Source organism: Staurois parvus, unplaced genomic scaffold (genome assembly GCF_062004578.1).
Source record: "Staurois parvus isolate SC_StPar_1 unplaced genomic scaffold, SC_StPar_1.0 ptg002793l, whole genome shotgun sequence".
Classification (NCBI taxonomy): Eukaryota; Metazoa; Chordata; class Amphibia; order Anura; family Ranidae; genus Staurois; species Staurois parvus.
Window position 1 is genome coordinate 45062 of NW_028320589.1, and position 23866 is coordinate 68927.

Sequence of the window (23866 nt, forward strand, 5' to 3'; positions counted from 1 at the left end):
TCTAAATTGTGAGTTGTCACCGGAAGAGGAACTCCTCCAATGGAGACACTAGTTCTGGTGACCACCTAGGATTTCCTCACTTTTGACGGATTTCCTTTCACTTCCTCTTTTGGCAATGGGACAGGAAGTGAAGGGAAATCTCCCCAATGGGACATTCACCCTCTCTGTATGTCCCCTGTACTGTTTTCACCCAAAGTGAAAGAAACTTCTAAATTTTGGGTTGTCACCGGAACAGGAACTCCTCCAATGGAGACCATGGAGACACCAGCTCTGGTGACCACCTAGGATTCCCTCACTTTGGATGGATTTCCTTCCACTTCTGGCTATGGGACAGGAAGTGAAGGTAAATCTCCCCAATGGGACACAGACAGCAAACAAGAAAATGACGGGTTATAACCCTACCTTATGCTATCCATCCTTTAATTCTTGTAACAATTACATTTTTAGGACTAGCTTTTGGGGGTCCACCCCCTTCCTCTCGGTTCAACCTCAGCCCCTAGTTCGGGCCTCCAAAAGCTGGTCATGAAAAATGGAATTGGTAAAAAAAAAAAAAAAAAGTACACAACTTACTTGGTCATCCAAATCTGTAAAATTTGGTGATAATTTAGCCTCATCTGCAATTTGGGATCATCTCTATCTCCAATGTGGAGAAAAGTTAAATGGGGTCTAGGGAAGCTGAGGAGAACCTTCACTCGGGCGGGCGAATGCACTTAGGGTATGTAGGGTGTCTTTGGGTAGGTCTATGTATCAAAAAAATAAATTTGCATAGGCACAATGAAATATCCCAATGATCATCAGCACCATCTAGTGGCCACAGTGTGGTATTTTTTAAAAATGGATGTATTTCAAATAAATACCGCACTACGGCCACTAGCTGGAGCTGTTGAGCAAAGGAGATAAATCACATTACACACAAAACGGGGTAATTTGTTGCGCCTATACGAATGCTTAAGATATCTGCACAATTTTTTTTTTTTACTGTCTAGTGATGCTTTTTCTCACCATGCTGGTTTATGGAAGATTTTGGTGAATTTTCACTCTCGGAAAATAAGAAGTGGCACAAAATCTGAATGGTTGGCATCAACAACGTGGAGTTTTTTTTCAAAAAGTTTACAAAAAATAGGTTTTTTTTTCGTTTGGGTGATAATGTCTGTGATGTGTTTTGTGGTTGTTGGTGATGGAGGGGAGTTTTGTGCTGGGGGTGGGGGGGGGGGTTCATATTCAGGAGCCAATAACCCCCAATATCCCGTTTGGCACAGACTGTATTGGCTTTTATAAAGTGGCTTTAAATGGACAATTGTTGTCATTGGTCCTCCTCCACAGAGCCGGACGCATGAAAATTGGTGAAAGCAATCGGCGTCTGCTGGAATTTATTAATTTGCTATTACTTCCCATTCCCCGTCCGGCAGGTTATAGCTACATAAGGTGAAAATGGATTTCAGATGAAGCAGCGATGGTCAACATTTTATTTTATTTTTTTCTGTAAAAAGAACAATTTTACTAGGCACACAAAACATTGTATTTTATGGAAAATGCATTATAATATACACCAGTTCCAGCATTGACAGAGAAGACTTACAGATGAGAAAACCGGCATGACAAGTAAAAAAAGAAAAAAAAAAAAAACAAAACTGATAATTTAGCGTTTGGTGGATACTACAGCATTAAACCCCCTGATGGTTTCTTCTACATCTTGAGACTCTGTTGGAGAGATCCCCATTTCCCAGGTTTGCACACCTTCTGTACATGCTATAAGGGGTTCCCACCATCCCAGTGCAGAGTTCCCGGGTCTTCATGCCCATGGTGACCATGAGGGGTTCCCACCATCCCAGTGCAGAGTTCCTGGGTCTGCATGCCCATGGTTGCCATGAGGGGGTTCTCCCACCATCCCAGTGCAGAGTTCCTGGGTCTGCATGCCCATGGTGACCATGAAGACTTCCCACCATCCCAGTGCAGAGTTCCTGGGTCTGCATGCCCATGGTGACCATGAGGAGTTCCTGGGTCTGCATGCCCATGGTGACCATGAAGACTTCCCACCATCCCAGTGCAGAGTTCCTGGGTCTGCATGCCCATGGTGACCATGAGGACTTTCCAGGTCTGCATGCCCATGGTGACCATGAGGACTTCCTGGGTCTGCATGCCCATGAGAAGTTCCCACCATCCATTTGCAGAGTTTCTGGGTCTGCATGGCCATGGTGACCATGAGGGGTTCCCACCATCCCAGTGCAGAGTTCCTGGGTCTGCATGGCCATGGTGACCATGAGGAGTTCCTGGGTCTGCATGCCCATGGTGACCATGAGGAGTTCCCACCATCCAAGTGCAGAGTTCCTGGGTCTGCATGGCCATGGTGACCATGAGAGGTTCCCACCATCCCACTGCAGAGTTCCTGGGTCTGCATGGCCATGGTGACCATGAGAGGTTCCCACCATCCCAGTGCAAAGTTCTCGGGTCTGCATGCCCATGGTGACCATGAGAGGTTCCCACCATCCCAGTGCAGAGTTCCCGGGTCTGCATGCCCATGGTGACCATGAGGAGTTCCTGGGTCTGCATGCCCATGGTGACCATGAGGTGTTCCCACCATCCCAGTGCAGAGTTCCCAGGTCTGCATGCCCATGGTGACCATGAGGTGTTCCCACTATCCTTGTGCAGAGTTCCCAGGTCTGCATGCCCATGGTGACCATGAGGAGGTCCCGGGTCTGCATGCCCATGGTGACCATGAGGAGGTCCCGGGTCTGCATGCCCATGGTGACCATGAGGAGGTCCCGGGTCTGCATGCCCATGGTGACCATGAGGAGGTCCCGCCATCCATGATAGATTTTTACTTATTTTTTATCAATAGGAATGTAGAGCCCACCATATACATAAACTATCAGTTCAGGATGGAGATGTCCTTTAAAATCTTGTTATGGGGTATTAGTCTTCCTCTAGACATTTGGCACGCAGTGACCTCGGGGAGTCAGTTTTAGAAGTCAGTCATGTCCCAATTAAAGGGGAAAAAAAAAAAAAAATCTAATTCCGGCATGTCTGAACTTTTAACTTTACTGGGGGTCCCATCCGTACCCATCTCTGCTGCACTTGACCACCCCAATAGAATGTGTGGTGGGTAAGCCAGTACAACTTGTGGCCACTGAGCAGGAAAGAATCACACCCCAAAAAAAAACACCACGACCACCCAACCCGTAATGTCCACATATGCCCAATATCAAAACCATACGAAGAGCACACAATCGAACGTCAAAATAAAAAAAATTCATGAAAAAAAAAGAAAAAAAAAACAAATTAAAAACACAATCACTTGACAAACAGTTCTGTGCGCCGGGTGCGTACAGAACCCAGCGTTACCCGTTTGGATCGTAAGTAAAAGGGGAAACCCCGCCTTCAGAACAAACCGGACATTTTAAGGCCTCACCACTTCCAAAACACCATTTACGCCTCATCTTTCGATATACCCGTACAGGCTCTTTAAGTATCTGCTGTGGCCAAACAGGATGAAATTTTGACCAAAAAGGTAAAATGAAGGATGGCGACTCTCTAGCGCCCCCTTTAACTTGGCAGCGTTTTGCTGCCGCCCTATGGTTTGTTTTGGGTACTACGGTGACATCGTTCAGTGCGCAAGGATTGGCGATATGAAGTTTGTGCGGCTCGAAAGGCTTGAAAGGCGTTTTAGGCAGCTTAAAAGCAATTCTTTTTTTTTTTTAAATTAAAAAGGAACTGGGGAAGGGACGTGCAGTTTTAGGGCGGACTGACCATTCGAGCACTTGCCGAGGGCCCCGGCTCAGTAGGGGGCCCCATGATGCCCCTGGTACCTTTCATAGGCTTTTTTGGGTGTGGTTTGAGTGTAGACGAGGACACAGGGGCCCCATGATCCCCTATTGCCCAGGGGCCCCATGAGTTGTCAGTCCACCCCGGGGGCGGAGCTTACAGGAAATGGACCGATTTTTAGTAGGCGCAACACATTTTTTATAAAATAGGTTGGCGTTCGGGAATTTGGTGTCACATCGATTTTCTGAAGGACAGTTGAGCTAGTCCCACCTATCCTCTGAAAACACCCCTGCTGATGGGACACCTCTGAGATGCACCAAAACCTTCTAGCGCCCCCCCCCCCCTCTACCACAGCATTAGGTGGAGTACAGGTTCTCTTTAAAGCCCACCACAAGGGAAAGCTTAGGCTGGGGGCACACTCTTGAGCGGGCATTCATGCGCAATAACGTGCGTTGCATCAAGGCACCTCGTTCGCTTGAATGGGCTACCAAATTGAACCCAACAACGCACAAGAACTAGTTTTGTAATGCAGTTGAGGGAGATTTGCTAAAACTGGTGCAGCTGTGCATGGTGGCCAATCAGCTTCCAGGTTTTTTGTCAAAGCTTCACTGATCAAGTTAAAAGGTAGAAGCTGATTGGCTGCCGTGCACAGCTGCACCAAACGGGAGTGCTCCAGTTTTCACAAACCTCCTCCAGTGTGTGAATGTTTGCAAGGTGCAATGGGGGCGCCATTAATAATGAAGTGCAAAAGGCGCAACAGTGTGAACCCAGCCTTACCTCCAGCACCCACACCAATTATAAAAATTAAAAAAAAACTTCCAAAGGCAGACTATTAATAGACTTGGTTCCCCCCCCCCCCATGGTCTCAGTCCCCATCCATCTTCTTGATGTTACCACGCCATTGAAGTCCTCTGGAACTTAAGAGGACCACATGTGCCAGACAGCCAATGGAAAGCCACATTGGCACTTGAAGGACCCTTCCACTCTGCAGTCCAGAAGATAGAAGATGCTGGACCACATGTATCATGGGACCACGTACCTGAGAGAAGATGCTGGACCACAGGTATCATGGTACCATGTACCTGGGAGAAGATGCTGGACCACAGGTATCATGGGACCACATACCCGGGAGAGGATGCTGGACCACAGGTATCATGGGACCACATACCCGGGAGAGGATGCTGGACCACACGTATCATGGGACCACACACCCGGGAGAGGATGCTGGACCACACATATCACGGGACCACACACCTGGGAGAGGATGCTGGACCACACACCCAGGAGAAGATGCCGGACCACACGTATCATGGGACCACACACCCAGGAGAAGATGCTGGACCACACGTTTCATGGCACCACACACCCGGGAGAGGATGCTGGACCACGCGTATCATGGGACCACACACCCGGGAGAGGATGCTGGACCACACGTATCATGGCACCACACACCTGGGAGAAGATGCTGGACCACACGTATCATGGGACCACACACCCGGGAGAGGATGCTGGACCACACCTATCATGAGACCACATACCTGGGAGATGTTGGACCACACGTATCATGGGACCACACACCTGGGAGAAGATGCTGGACCACACATATCATGGGATCACACACCCGGGAGAAGATGCCGGACCACACGTATCATGGAACCACATATCCAGGTGAATATTTATTTGTTACAGGTACTTTTATAGCTCTTTTTAGTGTGATTTTTTTCTTTTTTAGATGGGGAAAGTAAAGGGGGAAGTGTGTGTGTGGGGGGGGTCTCATCACGTGGGAATTCTGGAACAAATGCACCATTTTGGCCCCAAACACCTTTGGTCTATCGTCTAATAGTAACACGGCACGAGCACCGAATACAGGCAGCCTGCGTTAGTAAACATATTGCTTCACCCAGAAAAGGTGCCAACACTGTCCATGACAGGTGCACTTTATCCCGGCCTCCCCTGGGATAGAACAGGCAGCAGGTGGTGGCACAAAGCCCCCCGATTTCTGTCCTCAGAGGAAAACCACCGCCCAATGTCAAGTTTGCATTGATAAAGAAAAAAAAAAAGTAAAAAAAAAAGGCAATTGGCAAGACTTGGCCACGCCCCCGTCCAGAGGGAGACAAGAACACCACAAAGCCACCCTTGTGGCCCGGCCACTTCAAAATGAAACCTACAGCCAAAACTAGAAGCTCGGTTTTTGGATGGAAAACCCACAGAAGGAGGAACAAAGGCATCAGATTCAACAACCCGATAAAAATTCTCACTTCCCAGTCACCGGATTGGTCCTTCCTTATCATTACCTGCCAACTAGACCTCTGTCCATTGAGAGAAGAAACCAGAACAGCAGCTAGTCCAGAGAAGGCAAACTTGAAGCTCAACTCTAGCCAACAGGTTATTGGATGGGGTCTTGGGGCGGGTTTAGGGGTAGAACCCTCATTGGGTTTTTTGGGGGAAGCCCAGAGGTTCCCTATAAAATATCGGCTGAGCAAGGATAACACTGAGGTGTAATGGCTGATTCTGGAAGCATGTGCTGGTGCCCCCAAAATGTGGTGCCCCCAAACCCGTTGGAAGTTCTGTGGGTTAGATCTTTGCTCTAACACGTATCATGGGACCACACACCTGGGAGAAGATGCTGGACCACACGTATCATGGGACCACACACCTGGGAGAAGATGCTGGACCACACGTATCATGGGACCACACACCTGGGAGAAGATGCTGGACCACACGTATCATGGGACCACACACCTGGGAGAAGATGCTGGACCCCACGTATCATGGGACCACACACCTGGGAGAAGGTGCTGGACCACACGTATCATGGGACCACACACCTGGGAGAAGGTGCTGGACCACACGTATCATGGGACCACACACCTGGGAGAAGGTGCTGGACCCCACGTATCATGGGACCACACACCTGGGAGAAGATGCTGGACCCCACGTATCATGGGACCACACACCTGGGAGAAGGTGCTGGACCACACGTATCATGGGACCACACACCTGGGAGAAGGTGCTGGACCACACGTATCATGGGACCACACCTGGGAGAAGGTGCTGGACCACACGTATCATGGGACCACACACCTGGGAGAAGGTGCTGGACCACACACCTGGGAGAAGATGTTGGACCACACGTATCATGGGACCACACACCTGGGAGAAGATGCTGGACCACACACCTGGGAGAAGATGCTGGACCACACACCTGGGAGAAGATGTTGGACCACACGTATCATGGGACCACACACCTAGGAGGAGACTGAACCACAAGTATCATTTGATACCGTTTGATACCTTCATCCCATCTGCACTGGCCGAGGTAGGTGCACGGTGTTCCCCCATTCATAAACAAGGTTTAATTTAGGTCTGTCCCTTCCTGGTGACAACTTCCTCTCTCCAGTGTCACCAGAACAGGAAGTGAGGACTTCCTGTAATAAAGACAGCCCCCTGCTACCCGCTCTCCTTGTGTAGTGACTGGTCTTGTCTCCGCCCCCTTCTGTAATTTCTGCTGGCGACCTGTAGGTGGAGCCTGCTGAGCCCCTCCCACAGCTCTGCTTTCTCTCCGTTCCAGGTGACTGGTCTTGTCTCCACCCCCTCCTTAAGTTTTCTGTAGTGGGTGGGGCCTGCTGTGTCCCTCCCACAGCTCTGCTTTCTTGCCTTTTTCCAGGTGACTGGTCTCATCTCCGCCCCCTCCTGTAGTTTTTTGCCTTCTGGGCCCCTCCCACAGTTCTGCTTTCTCTCCCTGTTCCAGGTGACTGGTCTTGTCTCCACCCCTCCTGAAGTTTTCTGTAGTGGGTGGGGCCTGCTAGACCCCTCCCACAGCCCTGCTTTCTCTCCCTGTTCCAGGTGACTGGTCTCATCTCCGCGCCCTCCTGTAGTTTTCTGCCTGCTGGGCCCCTCCCACACCCCTGCTTTCTCTCCCTGTTTCAGGTGACTAGTCTCATCTCCGCCCCCTCCTGAAATTTTCTACCTGCTGGGCCCCTCCCACAGCTCTGCTCTCTGCACAGACCATTTACGACACACTGTTACTTTTACAAAGTAATATCTTGGTTTGTAAAGGCATCTGGTGTACACAAATTGGATTGATATCCTCTCATTTAAATGAGTTCCTGGAGTTCAGTTTTTTAGTGTCCAATCAAATTCTAGCTATAGCGAAATTTGCTCCCACCCCCATTCTAGGCCTAGTCTATCTACCCAGTAAAGGGAAAAGGTCTATACTTACCTATTCTGGTCCGGTCACATGATCCCTTTAGTGTAGAGGAGAGATCGCTGGCAACGGCTGCAGAGACTGCACGATGACGTCACCCATAGGCTTGCTATGGGGCATCCGTTGCCCGCTCTCCCTCCTCCAGCGCAGAAGGTGGCGCTGTGACCAGATCATGTGACCAGACCACCATCAGAATAGGTAAGTATAGACATCTTTCCCTTCCAGGGAAGCCAGAATAGACCTAGAATGGGGGGGTGGGGGAAGGTTTGAGTATAATTCGTATAGAATTCTACTTTAGCTCTTCCTATTCGGTCCAAAACGAATAAAAAATAATATCTGGGCTGGAGTGAGAACTTTAGATTTCGGGTCCAAACCCAATGCAGGTCCTCCCGTTAAAACCAAGGTTGGAGTTTTGGCTGCAGATCTAAGTAGAGAAGTCAGTATTAAGACCACCGTGTTGTGGACAATCCCTTTAAGCCAGGTCGCCCGTAGGAGCGGTGACCATCGGAATCGGCCAATCATGAGTCCGTCCATATTGCCATTGGTCAGTTTCAAGTATTCTTTGTGCAAATAGTCCGGAGGTGGGAGGAGTCCTCTCCTCCTAGTTCACCGGTTCGTAGCTGGGCACGACTCTCTTGCTCCTCATCACCAACACCACCATGGCGCCCACCATTAGCAGCACCAAGGGCGTGCCCAGAGCCACCGCCATGATGCAGATGACCAGCACGGAGAAGGAATCGCGGGGCGGCGTGCCGTAACCGATCAACGCCGACCTGCAATGAGAAACACGGGGTTCAAGGACTGCGAATGAAACAAAAAAAAAAAAACTCAAAATCTTCAACACATTCATGTCCTTCAAAGTCATTTTTAATATCTTTGAATCCGGAGTTTCCATTAAAAACAATCCTTGGTGATCCTGCCATGAAGGCACCTCCTGTTATAGGGTGACAACACTCTGTCCCTGCTTCCCAATTGTGATCATGCGTTGTCACCCCATCACATGGGCTTCTTCATACAGCCAACCCGACAGCGCCCCCCCATCAAAAATAAAAAGTTTACTAGGCTTCAGTCATGAATGAACACATCCCCAAAAGACTTGCGGCCAAAAGGGGGTCCTACAAAGTACTGACTCATTGTCGGGCACCAGGAGGAACCCAGGACCCGCCCCGCCAGGAGGAACCCAGGACCCGCCGCGCCACAAGGAACCCAGGACCCGCCGCGCCACAAGGAACCCAGGACCCGCCGCGCCACAAGGAACCCAGGACCCGCCGCGCCACAAGGAACCCAGGACCCGCCGCGCCACAAGGAACCCAGGACCCGCCGCGCCACAAGGAACCCAGGACCCGCCGCGCCACAAGGAACCCAGGACCCGCCGCGCCACAAGGAACCCAGGACCCGCCCCACCAGGACCCGCCGCACCACGAGGAACCCAGGACCCAAACGCACCACGAGGAACCCAGGACCCAAACGCACCACGAGGAACCCAGGACCCAAACGCACCACGAGGAACCCAGGACCCAAACGCACCACGAGGAACCCAGGACCCAAACGCACCACGAGGAACCCAGGACCCAAACGCACCACGAGGAACCCAGGACCCAAACGCACCACGAGGAACCCAGGACCCAAACGCACCACGAGGAACCCAGGACCCAAACGCACCACGAGGAACCCAAGACCCACCGCACCACGAGGAACCCAAGACCCACCGCACCACGAGGAACCCAAGACCCACCGCACCACGAGGAACCCAAGACCCACCGCACCACGAGGAACCCAAGACCCACCGCACCACGAGGAACCCAAGACCCACCTCACCACGAGGAACCCAAGACCCACTGCACCAACGTAGGGTCTGACAATGGGTCCAAGGATTTCATCCCGATACCTAATAGCAGTCAGGGTGCCATTGTCTAGCCTGTAGAGGTCTGTGCGTCCCTCCATGGAGATGCCTCCCCAGACCATCACTGACCCACCACCAGAACAGTCATGCTGAACCATGTTACAGGCAGCAGAACGTTCTCCACGGCTTCTCCAGACCCTTTCATATCTGTCACATGTACTCAGGGGGAACCTGCTCTCATCTGTGAAAAGCACAGGGTGCCAGTGGTGGACCTGCCAATTCTGGGGTTCAATGGCCAATGCCAATCCAGCTCTATGGTGCCGGGCAGTGAGCACAGGGCCCACTAGAGGACATCGGGCCCTCAGGCCACCCTCACGAAGTCGGTTTCTGATTGTTTGGTCAGAGACCAAATGCCGCCACACATTTCACAGATTTATGGGTCACAAATGTTGGAAACCATTTCTCATTTTCTTTCCACTTCACAATTCTGGGCCACTTTGTGTCGGTCCATCACATCCAATCCCAATAATACATTGTAACATGACAACATGGGGGACATTTCAAGGGGAGGACTACGTTGTAACATGACAACATGGAGGACATTTCAAGGGGAGGACTACACTGTAACATGACAACATAGGGGACATTTCAGGGGGAGGACTACACTGTAACATGACAACATGGAGGACATTTCAGGGGGAGGACTACACTGTAACATGACAACATGGAGGACATTTCAGGGGGAGGACTACACTGTAACATGACAACATGGAGGACATTTCAGGGGGAGGACTACACTGTAACATGACAACATGGAGGACATTTCAGGGGGAGGACTACATTGTAGCATGACAACATGGAGGACATTTCAGGGGGAGGACTACACTGTAACAAGAAAACATGGAGGACATTTCAGGGGGAGGACTACACTGTAACATGACAACATGGAGGACATTTCAGGGGGAGGACTACACTGTAACAAGACAACATGGAGGACATTTCAGGGGGAGGACTACACTGTAACATGACAACATGGAGGACATTTCAGGGGGAGGACTACATTGTAGCATGACAACATGGAGGACATTTCAGGGGGAGGACTACACTGTAACATGACAACATGGAGGACATTTCAGGGGGAGGACTACACTGTAACATGACAACATGGAGGACATTTCAGGGGGAGGACTACACTGTAACAAGACAACATGGAGGACATTTCAGGGGGAGGACTACACTGTAACAAGACAACATGGAGGACATTTCAGGGGGAGGACTACACTGTAACATGACAACATGGAGGACATTTCAGGGGGAGGACTACACTGTAACATGACAACATGGAGGACATTTCAGGGGGAGGACTACACTGTAACATGACAACATGGAGGACATTTCAGGGGGAGGACTACACTGTAACATGACAACATGGAGGACATTTCAGGGGGAGGACTACACTGTAACATGACAACATGGAGGACATTTCAGGGGGAGGACTACACTGTAACATGACAACATGGAGGACATTTCAGGGGGAGGACTACACTGTAACATGACAACATGGAGGACATTTCAGGGGGAGGACTACACTGTAACAAGACAACATGGAGGACATTTCAGGGGGAGGACTACACTGTAACATGACAACATGGAGGACATTTCAGGGGGAGGACTACACTGTAACATGACAACATGGAGGACATTTCAGGGGGAGGACTACACTGTAACAAGACAACATGGAGGACATTTCAGGGGGAGGACTACACTGTAACATGACAACATGGAGGACATTTCAGGGGGAGGACTACACTGTAACATGACAACATGGAGGACATTTCAGGGGGAGGACTACATTGTAGCATGACAACATGGAGGACATTTCAGGGGGAGGACTACACTGTAACAAGAAAACATGGAGGACATTTCAGGGGGAGGACTACACTGTAACATGACAACATGGAGGACATTTCAGGGGGAGGACTACACTGTAACATGACAACATGGAGGACATTTCAGGGGGAGGACTACACTGTAACATGACAACATGGAGGACATTTCAGGGGGAGGACTACACTGTAACAAGACAACATGGAGGACATTTCAGGGGGAGGACTACACTGTAACATGACAACATGGAGGACATTTCAGGGGGAGGACTACACTGTAACATGACAACATGGAGGACATTTCAGGGGGAGGACTACACTGTAACATGACAACATGGAGGACATTTCAGGGGGAGGACTACATTGTAGCATGACAACATGGAGGACATTTCAGGGGGAGGACTACACTGTAACAAGAAAACATGGAGGACATTTCAGGGGGAGGACTACACTGTAACATGACAACATGGAGGACATTTCAGGGGGAGGACTACACTGTAACATGACAACATGGAGGACATTTCAGGGGGAGGACTACATTGTAGCATGACAACATGGAGGACATTTCAAGGGGAGGACTACACTGTAACAACACAACATGGAAGACATTTCAGGGGGGCGTGAAGACTTTTTCAAGGTACTGTATAAGCTGGTCACCACTGCCACTTGGCTGTACAGATTGTTCTTCCTCAACCATGCCAGCTCTGATGGTGGCGCAGGATGCACATGGGGGGGGAGAGGGAAGTGAAACCACCTTAAGGAACATCACCGACTCGCGTGACGGGAAGGGGGACGGAGGTCGGGTCTCTCTTACCAGCCCAGGAAGCTGTGTTTGTCGTAGAAGTCGCCGTCTGCGATCCCGAAGGAGACGTTATAAGTCTCGATGTTGTACCCGTCGGCCAGGTCTTCCCCGTAGAAAGCGTAGACAATGCTGGGGACCCGGAGGGTCTTGTTCAGGCTGCGTGGCTTGTACATTATGCAGGGTAGGGAGTCGGCTCTCCTGCCCCCCACGTCGCCGTACGCCACCGACTTCCACTGGAAGTAGCCAAGGGCGTGGCTGGCGTTGGGAAAGTCCGGCACCAACTCCATCACCTGTCGGGAGATATAAGTTGGCGTAAGGAAATGGTGACTGATAGTCGCTGGTGTGCGGGGATCGTGATTGGTGGCCGAGTCACACTACACAAAGCACGAAGAGTGAGGTTCAATCACTACAAGTGGCTCCCTACGGTGTGGGCTACACAAGCAACAGTAGTGGTTAATGCCTCATGATCGCCTGGGGCACTAAAGGAGTGGATGAAGTAGATGTAAACCCCAACTCCAGTGACCCCCAGCCGTCCCTCCTCTACTCCCGGGTCTCCGGCCACCCCCAGCCGTCCCTCCTCTACTCCCGGGTCTCCGGCAACCACCCAGCCGTCCCTCCTCTACTCCCGGGTCTCCGGCGACCCCCCAGCCGTCCCTCCTCTACTCCCGGGTCTCCGGCGACCCCCCCCAGCCGGCCCTCCTCTACTCCCGGGTCTCCGGCGACCCCCCCCAGCCGGCCCTCCTCTACTCCCGGGTCTCCGGCCACCCCCAGCCGCCCCCCCTCTACTCCCGGGTCTCCGGCGACCCCCCAGCCGTCCCTCTACTCCAGGGTCTTCGGCCACCCCCAGCCGTCCCTCCTCTACTCCCGGGTCTCCGGCGACCCCCAGCCGTCCCCCCTCTACTCCCGGGTCTCCGGCCACCCCCAGCCGCCCCCCCTCTACTCCCGGGTCTCCGGCCACCCCCAGCCGCCCCCCCTCTACTCCCGGGTCTCCGGCCACCCCCAGCCGCCCCCCCTCTACTCCCGGGTCTCCGGCGACCCCCAGCCGTCCCTCCTCTACTCCCGGGTCTCCGGCGACCCCCAGCCCTCCCTCCTCTACTCCTGGGTCTCCGGCGACCCCCCCAGCCCTCCCTCCTCCACTCCTGGACCCCCCAGCCGTCCCTCTACTTCTGGGTCTCCGGCCACCCCCAGCCGCCCCCCCTCTACTCCCGGGTCTCCGGCCACCCCCAGCCGCCCCCCCTCTACTCCCGGGTCTCCGGCGACCCCCAGCCGTCCCTCCTCTACTCCCGGGTCTCCGGCGACCCCCAGCCCTCCCTCCTCTACTCCTGGGTCTCCGGCGACCCCCCCAGCCCTCCCTCCTCCACTCCTGGACCCCCCAGCCCTCCCTCTACTCCTGGGTCTCCGGCGACCCCCCCAGCCCTCCCTCCTCCACTCCTGGACCCCCCAGCCCTCCCTCCTCTGCTCCTGGGTCTCCGGCGACCCCCAGCCCTCCCTCCTCCACTCCTGGACCCCCCAGCCCTCCCTCCTCTACTCCTGGACCCCCGGCGACCCCCCCCAGCCCTCCCTCCTCTACTCCAGGGGCTCCGGCGGCCCCCCCAGCCGCCCCTCTACTCCTGGGGCTCCGGCGGCCCCCCCAGCCGCCCCTCTACTCCTGGGGCTCCGGCGGTCCCCCCAGCCACCCCTCTACTCCTGGGGCTCCGGCGGCCCCCCCAGCCGCCCCTCTACCCCTGGGGCTCCAGTGCCCCCAGCCATCCCTCTAGTCCAAGGTCTCCAGTGACCCCCCAGCCATCCCTCTGGACATCCTGGACTTTGTCAATCCCAGCGTACCTCGAAGATAGTCGGGGTGTATTCGTCATCGATGGAGCGGACGGACCGAATCTTCTTACGCCCGGCCTTCTTTTCCAGGGTCACCATCTCCAGGGCGAACCGGGAGTTATTGCCCCGCGGTCTGACCCCAGACAGTATGAACTCCATTTTGGTGCAGTTGTCGCTGTGAAGCAGCCGGGGAGAGGAGTGATCGCGGCCCGAGCCTTCGTACGCAGAGACCTGCGAGAAATAAATTCATTCAAATTGGATATCTGGCAGGATCAACAAATTATTCTGTACTTGCAGAAAATGTTTTTGGCCAAAACAAAAGAAAACTAGTGCAGACGCCACCTCTCAGGACTGGTAAGTTGCAGTCTATATTCTACACGGCTCAAAAAAATGAGAGGAAGACTTTGAAGTCCCATCAGATCTCAATGGGGAGGAATCTCCTGCTGGATCTCTATACTGACATGGACGGGGGATGGGTGAGGAACGTAAGGACGCCCCATCGTTGGATGGAAATGATCGACCTACAAAGGACTGAATTCAAAGACACCCCGAAAATCAAAGTGAAGAAATGATGCAGCAGGCTAGTCCATGTTGGTGAAATGTCATTGCAGCAACTCAGAATGGTCCTCAGTAGTCTGTGTGGCCCCCACGTGCTTGTATGCATGCCTGAGGTCGGGGGAGGGTCCTAATGAGACCACGGATGGTGTCCTGGGGGATTTCTTCCCAGATCTGGACCAGGACATCACTGAGCTCCTGGACAGTCTGAGGCGCAACCTGGGGGCGTCGGATGGACCAAAACATGACAACCCAGAGGGGTTCTATTGGATTTAGGCCAGGAGAGCGTGGGGGCCATTCAATGGTATCAATTCCTTCATCCTCCAGGAACGGCCTGCATACTCTCCCCACATGAGGCCGGAGATTGTCGTGCACCAGGAGGAACCCAGGACCCACCGCACCAGGAGGAACCCAGGACCCACCGCACCAGGAGGAACCCAGGACCCACCGCACCAGGAGGAACCCAGGACCCACCGCACCAGGAGGAACCCAGGACCCACTGCACCAGCGTACGGTCTGACAACGGGTCCAAGGATTTCATCCCGATACCTAATGGCAGTCAGGGTCCATTGTCTAGCCTGTAGAGGTCTGTGTGTCCCTCCATTGAGATGCCTCCCCAGACCATCACTGACCCACCACCACAACGGTCATGCTGAACCATGTTACAGGCAGCAGAACGTTCTCCACGGCTTCTCCACACCCTTTCACGTCTGTCACATGTGCTCAGGGGGAACCTGCTCTCATCTGTGCAAAGCACAGGGCGCCAGTGGTGGACCTGCCAATTCTGGGGTTCAATGGCCAATGCCAATCCAGCTCTATGGTGCCGGGCAGTGAGCACAGGGCCCACTAGAGGAGGTCGGGCCCTCAGGCCACCCTCATGAAGTCTGTTTCTGATTGTTTGGTCAGAGACATTCACACCAGTGGCCTGCTGGAGGTCATTTTGTAGGGCTCTGGCAGTGCTCATCCTGTTCCTCCTTGTACAAAGGAGCAGATACCGGTCCTGCTGATGGGTTAAGGACCCTCTACGGCCCTGTCCAGCTCTCCTAGAGGAACTGCCTGTCTCCCGGAATCTCCTCCACGCTCTTGAGACTGTGCTGGGAGACACAGCAAACCTTCTGGCAATGGCATGTACTGATGTGCCATCCTGGAGGAGTCGGACTGCCTGTACAACCTCTGTAGGGTCCAGGTATGACCTCATGCTACCAGTAGTGACACTGACCCGAGCCAAATGCAAAAGTAGTGAAAAACAGTCAGAAAAGATGAGTAGGGACAAAAATGTCACCTGTAAAACCATTCCTGTTTTGGGGGTCGTCTCATTGTTGCCCATCTAGTGCACCTGTTGGTAATTTCATGAACACCAAAGCAGCTGAAACTGATGAACAACCCCCTCTGCTACTTACCTGACCAGATCCATATCCCGGGAGGTTCACTGATCTCATGCTAGCACAACCCCCACTCACCTGGAAGGTGACACTCCCGTTCCTGAAGTTCCCGTCGGGGTCGGTGGAATTCACTCCGCTCAGGCGTGCCGTCAGCGAGGAGGAGGAGTTCATGGAGCCTCTGGCGCTCTCCCAGGTGAACTCCGACAGATCATATGGAGGGTAGAAGAGTTTCCTGTCCGTGCCGGTGAAATTGGCCGTGTTGTTGATGTCTTTGTATTCAAAAATCTTGAGAATGGAGAACAAGAAAAAAAACGGATATTAATAAATTAAATGTGTCGCGCTCCACAAAATTAATATATCCGTGATACAGACATATAATTAATATACCTCCTATACCAGTCCTAAAATTGTGCGATTTATTCCTAAATAAGTATATAAAATATTTAAAAAAATATATAAATAAATGATAGAATGATGATGAAGTGGCGTTGGGACATCAGAGCCCCTCCCCTACGCGTTACGCCACCGGGTCACGTGGCTTCGTCGGGGGATGGGGGGGGGATTCAAATTCGAAATCACAGAGTGAACTCAATTAAATTGATTTTTTATATTAAATTATTTTTATTCATATTTTTTTTAATGCACTTTAGCACTTTTTGTTGCACCATTTATGTATTTACAATTATGGAGAAATGATTAGTGTGGCACATTCAATTGAATATTTTTATCGATTAATTTAACATCATTGTGTACTATATGAGATTTATTATATATCATCCTTGCACAAAACATCACTGAAGTACATAGGATGTGTACAGTGTGCTCCGTCCTTCTGACACCCCCCCTCCCCCCCCCAACCCCTGCTGGCTATTGTGAAGGGTGGGAACTGCCTGACACAGTGTTTATAAACAATGTTACTTTGTATCTATCTCCCTTCTGATCGATGTTTATAAACAATGTTACTTTGTATCTATCTCCCGTCTGATCGATGTTTATAAACAATGTTACTTTGTATCTCTCCATCTCCCGTCTGATCGATGTTTATAAACAATGTTACTTTGTATCTCTCCATCTCCCGTCTGATCGATGTTTATAAACAATGTTACTTTGTATCTCTCCATCTCCCGTCTGATCGATGTTTATAAACAATGTTACTTTGTATCTCTCCATCTCCCGTCTGATCGATGTTTATAAACAATGTTACTTTGTATCTCTCCATCTCCCGTCTGATCGATGTTTATAAACAATGTTACTTTGTATCTCTCTGTCTCCCGTCTGATCGATGTTTATAAACAATGTTACTTTGTATCTCTCCATCTCCCGTCTGATCGATGTTTATAAACAATGTTACTTTGTATCTCTCCATCTTCCGTCTGATCGATGTTTATAAACAATGTTACTTTGTATCTCTCCATCCCCCGTCTGATCGATGTTTATAAACAATGTTACTTTGTATCCCTCCATCTTCCGTCTGATCGATGTTTATAAACAATGTTACTTTGTATCTCTCTATCTCCCGTCTGATCGATGTTTATAAACAATGTTACTTTGTATCTCTATCTCCCGTCTGATCGATGTTTATAAACAATGTTACTTTGTATCTATCTCCCGTCTGATCGATGTTTATAAACAATGTTACTTTGTATCTCTCCATCTCCCGTCTGATCGACGTTTATAAACAATGTTACTTTGTATCTCTCCATCTCCCGTCTGATCAGATGGGAGATGGAGAGATACAGAGTAACATTGTTTATAAACATTGTATCTACATATGAAGGTAGTTAAAGCACCCTGACCTGTTAATCTCTTGGATTTGACCCCATTAACTCCTTCTTTCCCTCCTCTTCAGGCTGAAAGTACAGGATTGTTATGTGAGAAGATGCTATGTAACATGTGATATCATATGTGTGAGAAGATACTATGTAACATGTGATATCATATGTGTGAGAAGATGCTATGTAACATGTGATATAATATGTGTGAGAAGATGCTATGTAACATGTGATATGTGTGAGAAGATACTATGTAACATGTGATATACAATGTGTGAGAAGATACTATGTAACGTGTGATATCATATGTGTGAGAAGATACTATGTAACATGTGATATAATATGTGTGAGAAGATGCTATGTAACATGTGATATACAATGTGTGAGAAGATATTATGTAACATGTGATATAATATGTGTGGGAAGATACTATGTAACATGTGATATCATATGTGTGAGAAGATACTATGTAACATGTGATATACAATGTGTGAGAAGATACTATGTAACATGTGATATGTGTGAGAAGATGCTATGTAACATGTGATATACAAAGTGTGAGAAGATGCTATGTAACATGTGATATCATATGTGTGAGAAGATGCTATGTAACATGTGATATCATATGTGTGAGAAGATGCTATGTAACATGTGATATCATATGTGTGAGAAGATGCTATGTAACATGTGATATCATATGTGTGAGAAGATGCTATGTAACATGTGATATCATATGTGTGAGAAGATGCTATGTAACATGTGATATCATATGTGTGAGAAGATGCTATGTAACATGTGATATACAATGTGTGAGAAGATACTATGTAACATGTGATATACAATGTGTGAGAAGATACTATGTAACATGTGATATCATATGTGTGAGAAGATGCTATGTAACATGTGATATACAAAGTGTGAGAAGATACTATGTAACATGTGATATCATATGTGTGAGAAGATACTATGTAACATGTGATATACAAAGTGTGAGAAGATGCTATGTAACATGTGATATGTGTGAGAAGATACTATGTAACATGTGATATGTGTGAGAAGATACTATGTAACATGTGATATGTGTGAGAAGATGCTATGTAACATGTGATATACAATGTGTGAGAAGATACTATGTAACATGTGATATAATATGTGTGAGAAGATGCTATGTAACATGAGATATACAAAGTGTGAGAAGATGCTATGTAACATGTGATATCATATGTGTGAGAAGATGCTATGTAACATGTGATATGTGTGAGAAGATACTATGTAACATGTGATATCATATGTGTGAGAAGATACTATGTAACGTGTGATATCATATGTGTGAGAAGATACTATGTAACATGTGATATAATATGTGTGAGAAGATGCTATGTAACATGTGATATGTGTGAGAAGATACTATGTAACATGTGATATCATATGTGTGAGAAGATACTATGTAACATGTGATATAATATGTGTGAGAAGATACTATGTAACATGTGATATAATATGTGTGAGAAGATGCTATGTAACATGTGATATACAATGTGTGAGAAGATATTATGTAACATGTGATATAATATGTGTGAGAAGATACTATGTAACATGTGATATCATATGTGTGAGAAGATACTATGTAACATGTGATATACAATGTGTGAGAAGATACTATGTAACATGTGATATGTGTGAGAAGATGCTATGTAACATGTGATATACAAAGTGTGAGAAGATGCTATGTAACATGTGATATCATATGTGTGAGAAGATGCTATGTAACATGTGATATCATATGTGTGAGAAGATGCTATGTAACATGTGATATCATATGTGTGAGAAGATGCTATGTAACATGTGATATCATATGTGTGAGAAGATGCTATGTAACATGTGATATACAATGTGTGAGAAGATACTATGTAACATGTGATATACAATGTGTGAGAAGATACTATGTAACATGTGATATCATATGTGTGAGAAGATGCTATGTAACATGTGATATACAAAGTGTGAGAAGATACTATGTAACATGTGATATACAATGTGTGAGAAGATACTATGTAACATGTGATATACAAAGTGTGAGAAGATGCTATGTAACATGTGATATGTGTGAGAAGATACTATGTAACATGTGATATGTGTGAGAAGATACTATGTAACATGTGATATGTGTGAGAAGATGCTATGTAACATGTGATATACAATGTGTGAGAAGATACTATGTAACATGTGATATAATATGTGTGAGAAGATACTATGTAACATGTGATATAATATGTGTGAGAAGATGCTATGTAACATGAGATATAATATGTGTGAGAAGATGCTATGTAACATGAGATATACAAAGTGTGAGAAGATGCTATGTAACATGTGATATCATATGTGTGAGAAGATGCTATGTAACATGTGATATCATATGTGTGAGAAGATGCTATGTAACATGTGATATGTGTGAGAAGATGCTATGTAACATGTGATATGTGTGAGAAGATGCTATGTAACATGTGATATACTATGTGTGAGAAGATACTATGTAACATGTGATATACAATGTGTGAGAAGATACTATGTAACATGTGATATCATATGTGTGAGAAGATGCTATGTAACATGTGATATCATATGTGTGAGAAGATGCTATGTAACATGTGATATCATATGTGTGAGAAGATGCTATGTAACATGTGATATACAATGTGTGAGAAGATACTATGTAACATGTGATATACAATGTGTGAGAAGATACTATGTAACATGTGATATCATATGTGTGAGAAGATACTATGTAACATGTGATATACAAAGTGTGAGAAGATGCTATGTAACATGTGATATGTGTGAGAAGATACTATGTAACATGTGATATGTGTGAGAAGATGCTATGTAACATGTGATATGTGTGAGAAGATGCTATGTAACATGTGATATACAATGTGTGAGAAGATACTATGTAACATGTGATATAATATGTGTGAGAAGATACTATGTAACATGTGATATAATATGTGTGAGAAGATGCTATGTAACATGTGATATCATATGTGTGAGAAGATGCTATGTAACATGTGATATGTGTGAGAAGATGCTATGTAACATGTGATATGTGTGAGAAGATACTATGTAACATGTGATATACTATGTGTGAGAAGATACTATGTAACATGTGATATACAATGTGTGAGAAGATACTATGTAACATGTGATATACTATGTGTGAGAAGATACTATGTAACATGTGATATAATATGTGTGAGAAGATACTATGTAACATGTGATATACAATGTGTGAGAAGATACTATGTAACATGTGATATATGTGTGAGAAGATACTATGTAACATGTGATATCATATGTGTGAAAAGATGCTATGTAACATGTGATATACAATGTGTGAGAAGATACTATGTAACATGTGATATACTATGTGTGAGAAGATACTATGTAACATGTGATATCATATGTGTGAGAAGATACTATGTAACATGTGATATCATATGTGTGAGAAGATGCTACGTAACATGTGATATACAAAGTGTGAGAAGATGCTATGTAACATGTGTGTGAGAAGATGCTATGTAACATGTGATATACAATGTGTGAGAAGATACTATGTAACATGTGATATCATATGTGTGAGAAGATGCTATGTAACATGTGATATCATATGTGCGAGAAGATGCTATGTAACATGTGATATACAATGTAAGAGCCGTGTCCCCTGTACTTCCGCAGGGCGTGTTCGGGGCCACGCCCACATCACATAGGGACACAGCAGCCACGTGTCCAATAAACATCTATGGGACGGTCAGCATGTGGCGTGCAGCAATCGGTCATGTGACGTACCCGGGTGAAGAGCAGGGCGGTGGAGTAGCGGACACGGTCAGGTGGTTCCACTCGGATGGCTCCGCGGGGTTCCGGGGACTCCAGCTTGGCCCAGTCCACCTTCAGCCGCGTGTTATTACTGTCCGTGTAGATGAGGAGGACGGTGGGGGCCCCGATCGTACTCCACACGTAATGGATGGTGCTGCCATTATCCACTGCCCGGATATGGAGGAGGTTCTGGGTGGAGTTGGAGGAGCCGGGGTTCAACTCCAGAGAGACCTGAGGAGGGAAGAGATTCATCATCAGCCGGCCAGCGGGGGTACAGACCTGGGAACTCAGCACAGGGATGGTGGGAACCCCTCATAATGGGTACAGCGGGTGTACAGACCCAGAAACTCAGCACAGGGATGGTGGGAACCCCTCATAATGGGCACAGCGGGTGTACAGACCCGGGAACTCGGCACAGGGATGGTGGGAACCCATCATAATGGGCACAGCGGGCGTACAGACCCGGGAACTTGGGACAGGGATGGTGGGAACCCCTCATAATGGGCACAGCGGGCGTACAGACCCGGGAACTCAGCACAGGGATGGTGGGAACCCCTCATAATGGGCACAGCGGGGGTACAGTCCTGGGAACTCGGCACAGGGATGGTGGGAACCCCTCATAATGGGCATAGCAGGGGTAAAGACCCGGAAACTTGGGACAGGGATGGTGGGAACCCCTCATAATTGGCACAGCGGGGGTACAGTTCCCAGCCCCCATCTGAAGTATTATTTACAGGGGCTTTCCAAGGACAGGCATGGTGGGTGGGGGAGGGGTAGCAGACATTGTACACCAACCAGAGTCAGGGGGGGGGAGGGGGACTAGCCGTCTCCACCCAGCCGACCACAACACACACAGGAAGTCTGGGGATGGGAGACAACATGTGATAGACAATCAGAGAACATACAATACACGCCACAGATATGTGAGATATGATAGAAGAACATCTAATAGAGGACATACAACGTGACATCATACATCACAGGACATACAATGTGACATCATACATCACAGGACATACAACGTGACATCACAGGACATACAACGTGACATCACAGGACATACAACGTGACATCACAGGACATACGTGACAACATGGGCCGGTCCCAGGACAAGGACTGTCAGCTCACTGGGCTACAAGGAACTACAAGTCCCAGGCGGACATCAGACCCCGGCTCATACAAACTACAAGTCCCAGGATGCCCCAGATCACAGGGAATGCTGGGAGTTGTAGTCCCCGGGCTCTGTATAGGTAAACACCCTCCCTGCACACTCAGAATCCCAACATACGAGGCCGTGGTTGGGTAATCGAAGAGGAACTACAAGTGCCAGCATGTCCTGGCAAAACCCCCCCCGGTCACAAGGCATGCTGGGAGTGGTAGTCCCCCCAGGCCGGGTACACACTGCCCCTCCCCCACTGAGTCAGCCAACAGAGCACGGCTCCTAACCCAAAGTGCAACTACAAGACCCAGCATGCCGTGGCAGCCTCTAGATCGCAGGGCATGCTGGGAGTTGTAGTCCCCCAGGCTATGTACATTAAGACCACCCTCCCCCCACCCAACAACCCATGGCTCATTACCCAAAGAGGTACTGTAAGTCCCAGCATGTCTCTGATCACAGGGCATGCTGGGAGCTGTAGTCCTCCAGGGTTGTGTAAGCCGGTCCCCTCCCCCGAATCACAGACAATAGACAGTGACCTCAACCCCCAGCAAGACCCCCTCACAGGGTATGCTGGGATTTGTAGTCCCCCTAGACTCCCCCTCTACAGCTCTCACCTTCCTGGTCTCCTCCTCAGGGGCCCCTGTGGCCCCCAGCCCAACACACAGGGCCCAGAGCAGCACCTCCACCCTCATGACTCCAGCAGCCAACTGCTTCCTCCTCTGGCATGTGACTACAAGTCAGCTGACCACAGCCAGGGGGCGGAGCCTAGTTCTTAAAGGAGCACACCCCATTGTTCAAAACTGGATATTTTGTAAC

The 23866-nt window shown here is 49.0% G+C and overlaps 1 protein-coding gene across 3 annotated transcripts; it reads right to left on the reverse strand.

The window, feature by feature from the left end:
• Positions 1–1452: 1452 nt before the first annotated feature.
• GLMP (glycosylated lysosomal membrane protein) lies at positions 1453–23768 on the reverse strand. 3 transcript variants are annotated; one of them, XR_016310608.1, is made up of 7 exons: positions 23665–23768; positions 21865–22122; positions 16328–16534; positions 14325–14543; positions 12513–12790; positions 6871–8742; positions 1453–6803 (listed from the first exon to the last, which is right to left on the reverse strand). XR_016310608.1 is itself a non-coding variant. In XM_089666709.1 (6 exons), the coding sequence occupies exons 1-6, from the start codon at positions 23740–23742 to the stop codon at positions 8571–8573; spliced, it is 1212 nt and encodes a 403-aa protein (XP_089522835.1). In that variant the 5' UTR covers positions 23743–23768; the 3' UTR covers positions 1453–8570. The 3 variants fall into 3 exon arrangements, 1 of the variants encoding a protein (XP_089522835.1); XR_016310609.1 differs by having other exon boundaries at positions 1453–6762; positions 6804–8742; XM_089666709.1 differs by having other exon boundaries at positions 1453–8742.
• Positions 23769–23866: the final 98 nt, after the last annotated feature.